The sequence below is a fragment of the Seriola lalandi genome, unplaced genomic scaffold (assembly GCF_002814215.2).
Source record: "Seriola lalandi dorsalis isolate HSWRI2012SDOR001 ecotype SW California unplaced genomic scaffold, Sedor1 jcf7180002054371, whole genome shotgun sequence".
In the NCBI taxonomy this organism is placed as follows: domain Eukaryota; kingdom Metazoa; phylum Chordata; class Actinopteri; order Carangiformes; family Carangidae; genus Seriola; species Seriola lalandi.
The window spans coordinates 641,118-659,126 of record NW_019524924.1 but is presented as its reverse complement, the minus strand read 5'-3'; the positions used below and the strand labels follow the sequence as shown (position 1 = coordinate 659,126).

General features: G+C 40.3%; 1 protein-coding gene across 5 annotated transcripts in view; it reads right to left on the bottom strand.

The window, feature by feature from the left end:
* Window positions 1–18,009, bottom strand: part of osbpl8 (oxysterol binding protein-like 8) — a 100,609-nt gene that overhangs the window by 14,797 nt on the left and 67,803 nt on the right. For all 5 annotated transcript variants that reach the window (XM_023408725.2, XM_023408728.2, XM_087174685.1 and 2 more), the window contains 7 exons: window positions 8,345–8,418; window positions 7,022–7,102; window positions 6,472–6,573; window positions 4,998–5,201; window positions 2,877–2,961; window positions 1,280–1,445; window positions 948–1,173 (listed from right to left, as the gene is read on the bottom strand). In XM_023408725.2, the coding sequence (XP_023264493.1) occupies window positions 948–1,173; window positions 1,280–1,445; window positions 2,877–2,961; window positions 4,998–5,201; window positions 6,472–6,573; window positions 7,022–7,102; window positions 8,345–8,418 (938 nt within the window). The remainder of the gene's footprint in view (window positions 1–947; window positions 1,174–1,279; window positions 1,446–2,876; window positions 2,962–4,997; window positions 5,202–6,471; window positions 6,574–7,021; window positions 7,103–8,344; window positions 8,419–18,009) is intronic.

Below are 18,009 nucleotides of genomic sequence, written 5' to 3'. Positions count from 1 at the left end.
TCCTTGCCTCTCTCTCTTCCTCTGTGTATTTGTTTCCTTCTCCTTGACGTGTGAATGATCTGCTTGGTTTTGGCTCCTATGTGTTTGTATATATAGTCCATCCTCTCTCCAGGTCTTCATGGTGAAGAGGAGGTCATGTGGCTCAGGTCCTATCTCAGTGGCAACACCTGGAAGTTGGTCAATGTCCTCCCAGATCTTAGCATCTATAATTTCTAACTTTAAATCTACTATTTTGCTCTAGTCTGTACACATGACATCTGCTGCATGTCTGTCTGTCCCGGGAGAGGGATTCCTCCTCTGTTGTTCTTCGTGAGTTTTTTTGGGGGGGAATTTTTCTTCATCCGATTTGAAGACGGTGTTGTATACTGTCCAGATTGTAAAGCCCTTAAAGGCTGTGATTTGTGATACTGGTGTATAAAAATAAAACCTGACTTGACATTTACACAGAACCTCAGAAACATTCACATTCTTGCATGAGTCTCCACCGGCTTAAAGGTTTGATGTGGCTGTGAGAGCAAAAGGAGGCTTTGATTAGCTCCTAACTATAAACATTATCCCTTGGCTTCACTAAGTGTTTAAGTAATGAGCTGTCAAACGCAGATCTCATCAGTATGGAAATACATATTAGCACTTTCACACTTGTTGTCATACCACTGCAGTCCCTGACAGAAACCCACACGCATACCAACCCACACAGACGGTGATCAAAGCCTGTCCGTGAGAGAGATTTCTTAATCGCCCCAGCAGATGAACATGCTAATTTCTCCTCATTAACAAGAAACTTTGGAAGAAAAAAAGCATTTAACTGAAGTTTTAATTCAAACTGAGGATGAAAATGGCTGCTAGAAATCCTATGAGACCATGTCCTAATGCTGCAACCACCACTGAGCTACTTTTCATTTTGTTATTGAACGCTCTGTATAAGAACAGTGAACTTCATCTCCTACCTCTCCCAGTTCCTCATGGGACTGTTCCAGGTACGGGGTTTCCCGCAGATGTTCGTTAGGATCCAAGTCAATGTAGGAGTCGTCTTGGCGCTCTGACGTGTCGCTGTCGCTCTCCTCACTCTTCTCCAGGCCTTCTGGGTCTGACTCCTCGTGGTCCTGCTCTCCCTCCCGGTCTGACTTGTCTGAGTACAAGTCTGGGTCTTTCAGATGGTCGCTGTCATTGAACCTGGAGGAAGAAATGTGGAGAGAGTGGTGAGGAAGTTCATCAAATTTTTAAAGACTTAAAAGGGAAATAACTGAGCTGCGAATTCAGGTTTCATTTTGCTACTCACTGGAAGCCATGCATGTTGTGGGCTCGGAGGAGGCTGTAGAAATTAATGGAGTGTTCTCCGCCAGTGGCAACTGTGCTCATGTCCTCCTTCCCCTCGCGGATCATGGTCCTCTTCAGCAGACTGGAGCACTTCAGGGCCAGCTCTAAGGCGTCCATCCAGCATCGGCCTGAGAAAGAGATTTAAATTCATCATTTAATTGCAGAAAACTACACTTGGTTCGTTTTGGTGTTTTTTTCAGATGATTTTGGTTTTTCTGCTCCAGATATCAATAAAACAGAGACTGTGTGTGTTTTTCTCTTGGCATTTTTCAGGACAAGATTTAGTGCATACATTTTAACACATTTAGTCACAGGAATAAAATAGTGTAAAGAAAATATTCTGCACTAAGCAGAAAATAGGAAGCTGTTACAGACATGTTTGATTTAGCTCCTGCTCGACTGTTCCAGCACCATGGACAGAGACTCAAGGGATGAGGGAGAGACTGGGTTGGATGTTCCAGCACCACGGACAGAGACTCAAGGGATGAGGGAGAGAGTGGGTTGGATTTTTCAGCACCACGGACAGAGACACAGAGTGCGCTGGGCTGAGGCTGAAACCTTCACTCACTTGTTCACTAATGTGCTTCGTTGGGAAATATATGGAAACAATCTTACAAAGCTTCAGTTGCCATTTCTTCATTTTTTTTCTTAAAGCCTCCTTTTGCCTCAACTTCTCTCTATTCACACTCAACCACTCTGGCAGGTACATAATCCTAGTTTTTTATCTCAACCCAGCTAAGAGAGAGTCAGATTTAACCACAGCAACTGTCTTTGTATTTTTTTCTTTGTGTATGAGTGTGTTTCTTATCTTCCTTGTCCAAATCACACTGAACATGATTTTTATTTTACATTTTGTGAAACCAGGTACAGGATGCTTTTTTACTAAGGATTTTATTTACAGTAAACACACACACACACATTATCATTGCTTGGTGGTCCTTCGCCCTCCCTGAGTCCGGTTCTGTTCGAGGTTTCTGCCTCTTAAAAAGGAAGTTTATCCTCCCCACTGTCGCCAAGTAAAGCTCTTGGTGGGAATTGTTCTTGGTCTCTGTAAATTATATTATCATAAGAGAAGGTCTAGACCTGCGCTATGCCTTGAGATAACAGTTATGATTTGGTGCAATATAAATAAAAATGTGACCTGACACAACGTGACTGTAAGCTCGACAGTGTTTGGTCACGACTGTCTAACAATCAGACAGACATTAATGTTCAGTTTAAAGAATCAGTCAGTGGAGAGAAACAAAGCAGACTGCAGAAAAAAACAAAGTCAGGTTTCCACAGGTTTCTCCAGTGAAAACCGATTCTCAAAGCCAAAATAAGGCTTTTCACACACACATACCTTAAGGTACTGGCACTGGTTTAAAAAACAAAGATTAGGATTAGTGTCATTTCCACAAAAGGCCACATCCTGGCGGTTTACATAGGACTGAGATGATGATAATTTTGCTTTATGAAGCTGGTACCAATGTGATGCCAATTTACGGGTTTATCACAAAACGTAAACAGAGACTGTGAACACTCAAGATAAATGGTGTGAAAGAGAAACTGTCTCTTACCATCTGACTCAGAGGCAGCACGGAAGATCAGGTGGCTGCTGGGTAATGGCTGCGTGATGGAGCCCACTGCTTCTCCTTTAGGACCCTATTGAGAATGAGAACCAGAGTTTAGGAGAGGTGTTACTCTGACCCAGTGTCTTGATTGGTGGATGAATCATTTTGATCTGTGTCTCTTTTTCTTTTGAGGTAGTTATACGATTTCCTATGTGAGTTTGTCTTTCTTTTTCAGATTTTAATCATTTATATGTGCAAATAAAAGAAATCTAGACCCCTGAGTATGTCATTATGCGAATGTGCTGAGAGGGGTCAGAGGGGACAGAAGCTGAAGGAGTGAGCTGTTTATTTCAGCAGTGAAGATGATAGTGGGGAGAGAAGGAACACTGTAATCCAAAACACAGAGCGCTAATTGTAATTCAAGCTTTTTCACATCACGAACAAAAGGAAAAACACTTGAAATATGAAATCAGTGAGGACAACTAAATCACAGTTGGAGTGGATGACTGAACAGAGCTGCAAACACTGGAACAAATGGACAAATGTGCGCTGCCAAATATGGAAAAGGCTGCATGTATAATTTTCTGTGTCTTGATCTTAACTCAGTTCACGTCCACATCTGTGTCACTATTTGTTCTAACTGCAGGGAGCAGAGGATTTTGTTTTTAATGGAAACTCCTGATGATCTGTTTGTGTTCATTTTGTTTAATTCATCATTAGAAAGAAAAACAGACTGCACTCGTCTGCATAACAAACCATCAGCATTATTCTTCTTCTCCAGCTTTCCAATGATCATTTGATTATGATAAATAATGGGATAATAAGATCAGAGACTTTTTCCACTGCAATATAAAGATGAATGAAGCACACTTAAAGGAACAGTTTGACACTGATTTGCTTCTTTACTGAGAGTTAGATGAGAAGATTGATACTCAAGGTGCACAGTACTCATGTTTGTACAGTAAATATGAAGCTACAGCCAACAGCTGGTTAGCTTAGCTTAGCTTAGCATAAAGACTGGAAACACGGGGGAACAACTAGGCTGGCTCTGTCCAAAGGTGAGGAAACCCAAAGACAAGACATTATGGTTTTCCAAGAGGTGATGTGCAAGACATTTTACTTCAGGAAAAAAAAAATTGTTGCTCTCACAATTTGATTCTTGAATGGATTAAAGAAACTTTTGGATAAAACTAGGTTAGCTATTTCCCAAAATGTCATACTATTCCTTTAAAGGCCAAATTGGAAGATTTTCACCTTAAGTCACCCCTCCTCTAATGGGGAGAGCACATGTGTGTGAATGACATTAAATTTCGCTCTGTGTTCTCTCTATTCAAGCATATACTTAAAAACATCAGAGTTCGCTCTTGGACTACAGGCTGTACTTCCTCATCTTTCCAAACCCACCCACTGGCCTTCCAAGGAAGCAAAGAGGGGTGTCCTCAAACTAAGAGCTGAAGAGTCTGCCCTGTAACTAAAATACCAGTGTATATGGAGGAAAACTAGTTGAGTAATATAAAGCTGAGATCAGATATCAGGGACTTGAATTATAGTGCAGTGGAGATGAATGGAAGAGGTGGCTGAAGCTAAGTGCCTGCTAAAAGAATGAAATGCTGCGACGAGTTTCACCGCGCTCACTTTCTTTGAGATGTGGCAGGATTTTTTTTTTTCCTTCTGAGCGACAGGAAATATCACAACCTCTCTCTCAGACTTTTGCTCATTGGGCACAATTTAAAAAATAACTACATTTTCACAACATAGCAGAACTAGTTTTAAGAAGTGCCCTTTTCCCAATGGTGAAACTGCTTTTCAGTGTTACTATCAATACTGTAAAAGACTTGTAAAAACCTGTCCTTATTCACACTCGCGCCTTTTATTCTGTTCAATGGCTGAGACGTCTATTCTTTGCTGCCGTGACTTGACCAAGTATTCTGCAGTTTCTATCACTTTTTCATCTACTGCTAAAGTCAGACAGCTTGGATTACCTGTATCCATGTGTCCTTTCCTTTCTGTTAAAGTCTGTTAAGAACAGTTTTTTTTTCTCCACTTTTGCTGAAAACCATCATCATCATAAAAATATCACTGATTAGTGTGAATCCTGTATTGTTAAAAGGTACAGTATATTCTGACCTTGACGGCCCAGATAGATTGCTCCAGCGGATGGAAGAGCTTGAAGCAGAAGCCGTCCTTCTTGGAGGGCCTCTCGATCAGCTCACAGGCGTTGAGCAGCACCGTTCCCACCCACTGGCCGTTCTTGTGGGTTTTATAGATGAGCAGGACCCCTGGCTTCAGCACACACCACAGCTTGGTCCAGCTCTTCAGAGTGCCACGGATCTAAGAGTGGAAACACAAACATATGAATGCCACATATTCTGAGACCTCACCTGGCCAAAGTTACCCTCTGTATAATGCTACATGAGGATTCAAACTAGCCAAAATGTAAATGCAACATATTTATAGTGGTTTATACTGTAACTGTAAAACAACTGGTTTGTTTCCTTTGGCCAAAAAAACCATCCATTTAGACCACTGTGACAAATCAGCACAAAAGCTCTGGAGCGTGACCACTGTCAGGAGCAGCCGTGTATCACTGTGCAATGATTATACAAAACCAGACCACAAAAACAAAACACGTTCCATCTACACAGCAAACTTGTATCACTGGACCAGAACAAAACAAACCAAACCAAAGAACTTCCAACTCCCAGTACTGCGAGCCTCTCCCAGTAGTGGGCGGTGCCGATCCCACACCCACTCCCCCATACCCCACCTCTGTTTTCTACCTAAGCCCTGAAAAACCACTGATACCCAAAACCCAAAACATATTTCTCTATTTCTCTCTCCCTCTCTATGACTCAAAATATGAATCCATAACAAGCATTATGTAATGATTTGCTTATCAACATGTGGAGTGTGTTGTGTTATTTTTTGTTAAGACGTCCAGATGTTCATTAGACGAGCTCATACTAAAACATTTTGAAACAATTAACTGCTTTGTAACTGCACAAAGACCAAAAAGACGATGTACAAATCTATGTGAAAATAAATAATATAAATATAAAAGATTTTTTATGACTAAGACAAAATGTCTTTATGTTAAATCTGTACCTGCACCCGTAATTTCCCAAACGTTTTCATGTAGGTTATATGGAGTGTGAAATTGAATTATCTTGAATAATAATAACGATAAACTTTATTTGTATCCCTCCTTTCATATAAGAAATACGGCACAACGTGCTTTACAACAAAGAAATTACATGCACCAAGTGCTTCACATGAAAAGACATAAAATCAACATAAAAACATGTTAAAAACATTGATGTAAAATGAGATGGAATAATAACAAAATAATAACATTGATGAAAACATGAAATTATTAAATAATCAAAATAATTAAAAAATGGATCACATAGAATGCATAAAACCAGTAAGACATATATTACAATACTTACAACAGCATTTAAAAGAAGTGCTTGTGTGGCTTTCTTTTAAAAACACTTAGTGAGCTGCTTCTCTGATATCTAAAGGTAGTGTGTTCCACAGACTTGAGCTGTTATTGACATACAGGACCTCCACACAGGAATAAACTAACTCTTGTTCTCACCTTCAGCCAGTCGGCCATGACGATGACGGAGGGATCAGTGATGGTGCTGAGCAGCTCCTTGGTTGCTCTCTTCTTTTCTTCCCTGTAGTTTTTCTTCTGCACCTGCAGGGTGAACAGAGATGTGGACAAAGCTTTGAACATCAATCTACGTGACGGTGAATAATAATGTTCCACACTTGCTTTGACACTGAATTGCATTTGGCTGCAAATAAGAGTGGAGTCACACTCCCTCACTGTCTCTGTTAAAATAACACCTGCTACTTTCTGACTGCAGTGGGAGGAATCTGCTGCATTTTATTTAAATGTCATGTTTCCTGCCTCTTCTGTATTGTGGTGGAAGGAACTAAAAAGTTCAGCCCCTAATATATACTTTTTTATCCATGATGACTTACAGAGTGAACACAGTGTGAAACGTCAGTGCATGACGAACATCAGGGATTAGACTTCTACGTAACACTCTCCATATTAGGGTATTTTTAAGACTCATTTTGCCCGTGTTGAGAATTAGTGTCCGGATCCTCGATACTTAAGCTGATTTAATCTCACTCACCTTGAGAGACTCCTTCTTGGTGAGCTTTCCTCCAGACGTGGACACATCCTTGTCTGAGCCATTGTACAGCTTTGTTTCAGACTGTGAATACACAGGGGGAAAGAAGAAGGGGTTAATAACAGAAATTAGATAAGTGATGAATCTCTGAAGACACCAATATATCTCTTTTCCCTAATAATTAGATCTTCAGTTATTATATATATATTTATTATTTGTTCATGTGTCCTGTTGAGCTGAGAAAAGCACCACTCAGACATGTCCGATGATTATAACCAAAGCTTTCATGTCAGGATTTGTGTTTTAAAATGTGTGCAGTCTACATAACAATCATCAGCTAAATGACTAAAAGCAATCTAAGCCCCAGAGTGCTCCCTCTCTTAATAATAAATCTGTTAACACAAGTGATATAATCAACACACAGACTCCGATGAAATGAGGACATTACATTAGATATTTAGAGCTGCAGCATCACTGGAAAACATCATCTAGAAGTGATTGTTTTTCTTTTGCTTCCCTGGTAGCTCAAATTTAGCTCAGTTAGTGGAATGAAGCCTATAAATGCCGGGGCAGGTGTGTCTCTGCCAGGTCCCTTCACAAGCCATTTGGAGTCATTTAAAGTGGAGAGGCAGACGGGGGTGTGTGTGTAGTCTTAAAGCGGGGCTACTTAAGGCCTTAAACGCCCACAGGCAGGGCTGGAGAAAGATCAACGGTACATGAACAAGAAGCCGCAGCTGAAGCCTCGCAGAATTTCCTGCGAAGACTGAGGGAGACGCACCCATGGCTTAACTCTGCTTCTAAGATGGCGGATGTTCTTGATTCAGATTAACTGAAGTCCACAGATAAGGATTCATCAAACTCTTGTCTTGATTTTGGGAACAGCTCGCAGAGAGAGACCTTTTGTGAGGCGGGCCAACCTCTGAAAATGATCATCCTGTCCTATGTTTTTATTCCTGTAAATCATGACAAAAAACTGAGGAGGATTCTTGTCTGATGCAAACGTCTCTGCTGTGACTCTTACGCCCACATTTTCACTGACAAGCCTATTTGATGTGGACCTCGGCAAATAAACCAGACGTTCCTCCTCCACACTGAGCTCACTTGAAAGAAGGATTGAGTTTGATTTTTAGCAGCTAAATGTTTGATGTGTACAGCATATATGACGTGTGAGTCATCTCATTGTAGGCTGTCTGACGCTGGAGGCTAGACTGGGAAAAGGAAAGAACACTTGCACTAATTCCCAAATTCTCTGGTCTCATTACAACATGCACACCAAAGCATCAACTCATTCCTTCCCACCCATCACAGCGGAGCGATCCATCTTACCTTGCTCTTAGATATGGAATGTGAGTCCTCTTTCAAAGGCAGAGGCAAGAGGTCCTCCTTCCCTCTCTCGAAACCTGTAACAAAAAAAACACAACAGCTTGAGGAAAAGTTCAGTCCATCAGTGTGTCCCTGCAAACCAGGAAGCCTCAGGCATTGGAATCATGTTTTATCTGGTTTAATCAGGTGTCTTGCAACTGGATTCAGGTTCCACAGTCGCCATGTTGTTCACACTAAACAGATTTACTGTATAAAGTTCACACTTCACTTTACTCCTTCACAAAGGGTTCTCCTTCAAAACCCACAGAGCAGTCTAAAGCAAATATATAGTATTTACTGCATATTTTACAGTTTGATAAAGACAATGCAATCAATATGATTGTCTCATTTTGAATATTAAGACCATTTAAGTGTGAGACGGCATTTTCTTTATCTTGCTGAGTCAGCTACGACAGTGTACCTGATGCAGTTCTAGAAGAAAAAATATTGATAAATCAATCAATCAAACAATATTAAATTTAATCACCTGCATTTTTGATAATGGATTAAAAGTAACATTTTTCATGCTCTAGATTCTTATATTTGCCAAGTATTTGCTGCTTTTCTTCTTTATTTAATTGTAAACTGAATAGCATTGGGTTTTGGCATGTTGTGATTTGACCACCATTCTTTACTATTCTTCTTTTTTTCTTTTTTTAGCTTTATTTATTAATTGAATAAATAAAAAAGCGAATGTACATACAGCAGTGTAGGCGCCACAAGTTCTGTGTCCGTGATATAAATAGAGTTTTTATGACCCTCAAAGATAGTATGAGGAATGTGCTGTATTTTCCTAATACGATAGTTATGAATTTTTGATAAAATGCAGCCCTATTTTGATCGTTTCCTGCTGTTGTTATTTCGTGATTCTCCAGCTCTCTTAGACTCGATCAGATAGTAACTGGCCACTGGAAATAAAGTGTGTTTGAAAATAGTCTCACGTCCAAATGTCTGAGTCGCCAACTGGAATCCTGTTACATAATGTCAGTCACGGGAGCAGCTGGAAGCGAGCCATAGAATCTGGTTGGCAACAAGCTGGCGCCTGCTACAAGTCCCTAATCTGCACTGAGATCAGAAGTTAGAGAAAATGGCACCATGTTTTAATCCACAGTTTGGAGGGGACAGACTTGATAAACAGATAAACAGTGAGACAATCACATGAGCTCCACCTTTGCATTTCCCATCTTCATTAACGAGCCAGCTTTCTATCAATTACTATAACCCTAGCAACAGATTCCCCACTGAGATCCAGGCACATGGTGACACCGGTGGTCTCAAGGTGACAGAGAGCCTGTAAATATTTTATAGCTTCTGTCTCGTATCCAGAGGCCATCAGTAGTCAGACATGAGAATGAAGGAACTGCTGCTGAGTTTCATTTCCAAATGATATTTATCATTTGGAAAATGATTGCTGCTCATTATTTGAGCAGAAATTTGCTTTAATAACAAATTTTGTGTCTGTGGTTGCAGCAAGAGAGGCATTCACTTTATGTATTCTCTCTGTGTGTTTTAATGTCCTGACTGTTTATAGAGAAACCAGAATTTCTCACAACAGCATGTTGGACACTTTAAATAGCAACAACGTGATGTTTGGTGAATTCAGGGAATCATTTTGTGCAGAAATGTTTTTGTCATATCCACTTTTTATTAACACGCCTCAATTTCCTGGATTCTTCAATTTCCAGTGACGCCCTTTAACAAACGAGCAAGACTGCTGGTGGCACATTTTGTGTATACTCAGAGAGTTATCACAAAATCCTAACTAAATTCATGGGTGGACACTAACGCAGTACATCTACTTGAGTAGTGTTAAGTAAATTGTACTTTTGAATGCTTCAGTATTATTAAAAGGAAGTACTCGAGTACTTTAACTGAAGTAAAAATATGACTGAACAACTTTCACTTGTATTGTTGTATTGAGTCATATTTGACCAGGAGGATCTATACTTTGACTCAAGTAATGGAGCGGTGAACTTTGTCCAGCTCTGACTAAAATATACCCAGATACGGGACAATGGTGCCTCAGCATTTCGAGGTGGATATTTCCTTTAACTAGCTGGTAAACATAAACCTCTCATGGAGTGAAATAGTGGAACTAATTAAATAAAACCTCTTGGAGATGAAAAAACTGTTGCAGCAGCAGATGAACAACCCTGCTGTAAAAGTGCTACTTGAGCATGAAGCAGTTGCATAGATGCATGTTGTGTTCTAAAACACTTCATCTATTTGAATGACGCCACAAAAGAATGAAGCATTACTGAGGGATCCTTCTTGTTCCCTATGACAAACATGATCGCATGGAATTAAAAGCAAACTAGACACAGGAGTCTTCTCATTTAGCCGATTAACATCAGAGCTACACTGGGTTTGTTTCAATGAGTAAAAGCTTCAATTAAGACACTGCAGAGATATGCATCAAGAAATTAGGGCATGCAATTGTCTCTCCAGCCTGATAAGTACTGCCTTAGTTTCAGCATGAATCTAGGTTCAGTGATATATTGGATGTCCCACCAGACCATCTGTGCCCACTTGACAGATGCATCTCCATGCCAACTTCAGCTGCAAAACAACTCAAGGGCAATTCAACCACTATAGCAAGACACAAGAGGTTACATAACTCATCGTCCTCTACCCTTCATTTCTGAATATATTTGGTTAGGACCGGGCGATCATAGAATAATAATAATAATAATAATAATAATAATATTAATAATAATAATATTGAAAAGTTGTTAAAGTAATGGACAAGCTAGTTTTAACACGACAAAAGCTGCATTGCTGTAGCATACATACCTCAATGTATTATTATAAATATTATTATTATTATTTGTCTCATGACGATAACGCTAATGTTTAATCAGTTCAAATCAGACAATAAATATCAAACTTCACAAAGAATCAACAGCCCAAGATAAAGAATGATCACTGATTTAATGAAACTGCTAATCTGCACACTTGATAGCCATCCAATCTGCAATCAGGCAGTCTGAGTAAATGAGTGTCCACCGAGTGTCCCATTTTAACTGGAGACATTTTAAGATGCCCCTTCTCCACGTCATAGGCATTAGACTTGGTGCATGAAAAAGCTTGTTAAATAATTTTTGCTATGTAACATGATGAAAAATGAAATAATGAAGCAGATGAAAGAGAAAAATCCATTTAAAAAAAATCACCTTAAGTTTGTTTGTTTGCCATGTGCAATCAGGTATTTCAGTTATTTTATCAACAGATGACCCATTTTTGAAGCATACTTTCATTACTATAAAACATTAGCTTTTCAAATAATCCACCTGCTTATGAGGCGTCTTTCGTGTGCAGTCTAAATCCTCATTATGAAACATCTTGTTAAATATTTGGATTATACAAAATGTTCAGGACAATGACCAGGCTTAAAAATGTGCTTTGCACTGAGGGCTTAAGAAAAAAATGTGATGAGCGTTTCTTCTGCTAAGGACAATTCAGTCAGTGTGTGAAACCACCTGCAGATTTAAGGACTGTCTGGGCTTCGGTGGTTTGTGTGAGCGTCCTATGATTTTTAAGAGAAGGTGTATTTCTTTCTTTTCAAATTTGCTTTGAAGCTTTTCACACCAGTTTCTGAGCTGCCACGGTTTGGCTGAGCAGACTGAGTATTGTTAGCCTCTGAATGTGGCCAGTACAGACTGCTGTTTTATATGAGTGTGTATTTATAGAGCTCTTATCACAACAGTGGCACAACACACTCTTCAAAATAACAGGAAGTACTCCATGTAATATTTTTCCCTGATGATTGACAGCAGAGCTGCAACCATTCCAACCAACAATGACATATGAATAAATCATTTATTATTTGATGGCTCCAAGTTCTAAAATGTGAGTATCTGCTGCTTTTCTTTTCTTATAGTGAATGTAATAATTCAGATTTTGACATTTGATGATCATTTATGGTTCTGTGATGGAAATTTTCCACCATTTTCTGATACAAACCTTATAAACGTAAGTTGCAGTATTAATGGAAAGCATTTACTTTTAATAGGAAGGCTTCAAGGAACGATATGGAGGTGCAAAGATCAGCTGGTTAAGATTTTTTTTGTTTTTCGTTACCCTGTCACAAAGATGTTAGTGATACTGCTGACAGACGCAAAGGTCAGAGTCCAGCCTCCCAGACAGACTTCAAGGATACTGCAGTCCCCATCTGCTTTATTTTGAAGGCCGGTGAAATGCCCACAGGTGCCACTGAAGTAATATAACAAGAATATTTTGTCACATATACTGTGCTGTCAGGTCTCTATGGCACAGAGCCTTGCCTCTTTTATGTTGGCTACTTTTGATTTTGGCAATGTTAGAATTAAAGCCTGACCTTTCATCCAACATTTTACATTTCTGACATTTACCTCACCCTCGTATCCATAATCACTGACATATGGCTGCTGGGAAAATACAGTAGCCTTTATGTCAGATGCTCCAAAAGCAGTTGGAGCTCTGCTAAGTCTTCTGCAGCCAAACTCAAAACCACCTCCATGGCTGAAAAATGAAGCCAACACTGAAGTACTAAAAACTGCAGCTCCTCTAATACCACTGGAGTCTGGTTCCAACAGTCATTCAATCCCCATGGACTCCCAAGTTAAAATATCCAACTTTACAGCAGAAATAAACATGTTTACAGCCTGGTAAAAAAAAAACACTTTTGGTCTTTATAGCTAATTTCCTCCTTCATGACAACTGTACGTATAATTGAGGGCGTGGCCACTTTAAGCGACAGGTGGGTGAGCATATGCTTGCCTCAAACCGGCATGAACTGAAGTCTCAGCTCCATACACACCCCTCCTCTTTGACCATTTTTTGAATTAGCCGGGAGTTAGGGGCGGAGTCAGGCACGGCCAAGATGGTGACGGTGGAGCAGCTCACTCTGAGCTTCAAAACTGCTCTTCAGAAATCTATAGGTGATGTCACAGAGGCTACTTCCATCTTTATTTATAGTCTATGTTCACAACTAACTATCCAGTTAGGATCCAGTCTTTTCTATACCTTTCACAGCAGATATCTACTTGGTGAGCACTTGGAAATGGACAGCCTACAGATCCAAGAAAAGTACAAGTGAAGACAGAATTGGGATAAAAAGGAGCAAAGGGATGAAGATCAATGAAAATTCACACATAAACAATATATGCAGTGTTGCTCAGTGCACATATTTTCTGAGATTTCACAGGAAAAATAAGGAACACTATGAATCTGTTCTAATTTGATTTCTTTTTCAGATGAAATGTCTTTTCTAGACATTCAGTGTGCAGCTTGGCCACATCTACCCTTTGCTGTGTGTGTTTGTGTGTAAGGGTGAAGTAGTAGGAGACTCACACCCCACTGCAGACTGACTGGGAAATTTGCCTGTAAAAAACTGGAGCTGCAGTGATCTCACTCTGCATCAAAGATCATAGACAGAGGAGAACAGAGAGAGAGGAAGAGCTGTGTGCTCCTACCATGACTGTCTTTCCACATTAATGCTCTGCTTCACACAACAAATACTGTCGACATCACCTGAAGCATTACACCAATTATGCATCAGACAACATGCACAACAGTACAGAAGATAAAGGGGAAAACTATGATGAAAACATCAATTCATGACACAGGAAGAGTGAACACACTGCGGGTACTATCTGACTGTAAGCAACAAGTAAGAATGGTTTGGTTAAGACAAACTGAAATAATCGTGCCTCAATTTAATTTTCTATTCAATGTCACCTGAAAACATCACTTTAAAAAATGACTTGCCGTCATCTGCAGTTGTAGTATTTTAGACATTCGGCACCCAAACACAGAAATCATCACATCTCATTCCAGTCATGATTAATTCAACACTGAAGCTGCATCTCCAACCAGAGGGAGTTTATTTTCAAAACCACTAACGTAGCAAAAGCAGTTCATTATGTCTTGTTGGAGAGCTCTGAGGCCTGTCCCTGTGGAGCTGCTGCTGGTACCTTAGACTCTTACCACACCACAGACTAAACCATGTTCATTCCAGTCAAGTTCATTTAATGCTCACGCTGGTGAAGAACTATATTTACTGAAAGACCTAAATAATACAGCTATGCAGAATACTATCTCTATTTTTCTTTAAAAATATGTTAAAAATGCAATGTACAGCTTTTATTAATGCTGCTCTATTTCGTTGGAAGTCTGAAGGTTGCCACAGCAACAGGTGACCTGACAACAACAACAAATAGAGGGTAAAGCTGGCAGCCCACTTACTCTTCAGAATACATCAATTTCAGAGTAGCAAATTGCTGCAGGAAACGTGCCATGGCACAGCATCTCTATAATTTTGGCTCCAGATCTACAATGACTGAAAGACAGCCAGTGAAGAGAAAAGATATACAAGTGGGAAAACTTCACTGGCACTGACAGCTAACTTGATTTTAGATGTCTGCCCAATTAGTAGCCAAACTCTGAATCCCTTTATTCAATGTAACATAGTGTGAGTATAAATCTGCCGAGTATTATCAAAGCACAGATATTTGTTAATATTGGAACTCATTAGCTCAGTTAACTTGCAAACTCATATTAACACACAGTCTTCCTTCATTAGTGGAGATTCTCAGTGTCATCTGCCATTGACCCTGCAAATTTATAACAGAAAGCCGGGGTTACAAGTTGGGATTGTGATCTCCAAATCCAATATGAGATAACCCTGATGACATTACTATGACATCATCAGACTACCGAAAGCTCCTCGAGAGGTAAAGAGATATTATACACCTCTTTTCATTGGCTGGCTTTTACTCCTAATGAGGATCCTCAAGCAAAATCTGTGAAATTGCCCATTGAAGCAAAACAAACATTACTTCATACTTAGGGTCCCATATAACTTTGATACCTTCACAGTATTAATATAGAACCTAGACCTGCTTTATAATCAAACAACACATTGACATCTACCTTCATGCTGTCAGTCCACAGAGAAATGCACACAGTCTGTATTCAGAAACTGAGCGTTAGAATCAACCGTCAGGACTTCTGCAACTTTGTGATGTCACAACCATACAGTCACCTCTCTCAGCCACGATCCAAGCTCTGCCCAGCTGGAGCCACCATCTGACCTTGCAGGATTTGGTTTCTCTGAGTGTTTACATGATATCTGCTATATTTTCCATTCATTCAGAAAACAGTCAGCCAACCAGGAGAGAGGCTCAGAGTCTGCTCTCTTTTGATTGGCTAAGCGACCTGTTGTTACTAGAGCTCCAGAGAGAAGCCTGAGAGAAACTACAATGTGATGGTTTTTCTGTTCTTAAAACCACATATATATCCTCTTATGGATCAACACTTCAAATAAAAACAAGGGAAAAGTATCAAATTAAACTATTTATATCCCTTTAGGTGTTTTATATTCAACCTACAGCCCACCTCTGTTCTTTGCTACAGTCGTGTGCCACTTTGTCTTGGTATATAATCAAAAACTCATCTTATCTTCATTGTCAGAGACTCCATTCAATGTTCCAACACACAGTCTGCCAAGTCATGCTGACCTCAGGATGAACTGTGATTCCATCTAATTATCGACCAAAAGGGTACGGCTTTTTCCACTACCTTATTAGCTTTAGAAAGGTCCCATTTTCAACCTCCAAATCAATTCCCCTTGCTGTTAGGCCCTGGCTACAGAGGAAACAACAGTAAACAAAACAGCTGAAAGTGCACAGGCCACATAAAAGAATGTATTCTCTCACTTAATGGTAAGATATTAGGCAGTAATTTCACTGATGAATAATGGATTGTTTCAGTGTATTTGTGGGATGCAGGCTTTTAACAGTGAGTAACGAAAATTAGAGTTTCACTCAGACCAGCACAGCCTGTTCTTGCCTTTGCCCATTTTAATCTCCAGGTCTCCATCAGAGCCTTCTAACCTGTTTCTTATATAGCCTGTCTGAGTATTTTACAAACAAACACATAACAACTGAGATGAACTGGTCCCAACCCACATTAACAGGGTCATACTTTTATTCTGTCTGCACACAGGCAGCTTGACGACACAAAAGCACATTATCTCTTTGAAGGGATGATATTTCAAGCAGGACGTGTCTGGATGAGAGTGGGGGCATTAGCCTGGTTGTATTACCATGGCTGCTATTTTATGCTGGTTATGTATTTATAGTTCACTGGGGTTCATGTGCACTGCCAAATGCTGGCCTCTTCCTCAGTCCTTGGTAGACTGCAGGGGATGACCTATTGTCCTGTCTTCTGATATTTTTAGAAGGAGGTTTAGGAGGATCAAACTGCAGCTTTTGTTAATAAAATGCTCCCAGAAAAAAACTAAAGAAACACTTTTGGCCATCCAAGTACTTACAGCAAAATTTAAATTAAACACTGAAAGACAGTGAGGTGTACAGTAAGTTATGGCACAGTTGCAAATTCTCATATTTGAGTAGGTGGAACCATCAAACAAGTCTATATGTTGGCACAGAAACTCATTGCATCTGCACTTGTAATGAAAATGTTTAAAAGAGACGCAGCCCCAATCACAGTAGCAAATTAAATGCCAAGAGACAATTAATTGACTGGCAAGTATGTCCACAATGTGGAGCTTCTGACACCACTCACATTACCAGCATACCATCAAAAACTGAGTCATCAATCATCCGTGAGCTGTTTTCTAAGAGACACAGCCTCAAAAAGTACAAATCCTGAATGTAAAGAGCAGGCACGATCATGTGAGCAGACTCTACTCTGGAGGATAGGTGGGTGTAAAAACAGGGAAATAGACACAGAACGTAAGAGAAGGTACAAAAGACAGAAAGTGAATAAATGCGACCCGCCTGCACCAGCTGTCTCCTGCAGTTACTCTTAAAGCCGGCGCCTGCTAGCAGAGTGTCTGAAATAAGGATGAATGGCACCAAGGCTGGGAGCTGACTGAGAGAAAAAAAACACCATGACTCAGACGACGTCTCGCAGCTCGAGATATTTGTATAGCTGGAGGCGGTGCTGGTTCAGAGGGGAGAGAAAAGGGCTTATGGCCAAAAGGTCACCAGCCCAAATCCCCAGACATGGAAAGGTCTGAACAGGGGAAGACAATGACGAACAACTGCTGTCGAGATGCCTTTGAGCAAAGCAGCAATGTGACACAGCTGCACAGTGGCAAACAGCACAGGGCTAAGTTTGTATCAGGTCGGATAAGTCTGAATTACTGCATGAAAGTGTGACAGTGCTGAAGAACGGCATTTGTGCACAGTCAGCCTCCCCTGGATTAATAACAGTCATCTGTGAAGGTGGATCAGAACATTCTCTCTCAAAGCTCCAGAGGCTGCCAGCTGTCTGCCTCCAGGTCGCTGTCCCTTTCAGCAGGACAAACAAAGAGGCAGAGATTTTGCAAATGAACACTAAACTGATTTAATCCAAAGTGTTCTGTGGGATTTGGTGTTCTTCTAAAAAATGAGGATTATCACTACTCTCTCAGAGAGGTATCACTGTAACCTGAGTAACCAGCTGAGCTGAGATCTGAGTCCTGCCTCGTTCATCAAGCAGTCTGCACACGGCTCCACGGTCGTCCCTCAAGTGCAACCAATCATTTTCTTTGGTAGCACAGGTGTACCTGACATTTATCAGGTCTGCCTCTGTATGTGTATGTGTGCATTTTTTCTTTTTACCCAACCGCATTCTGCGAA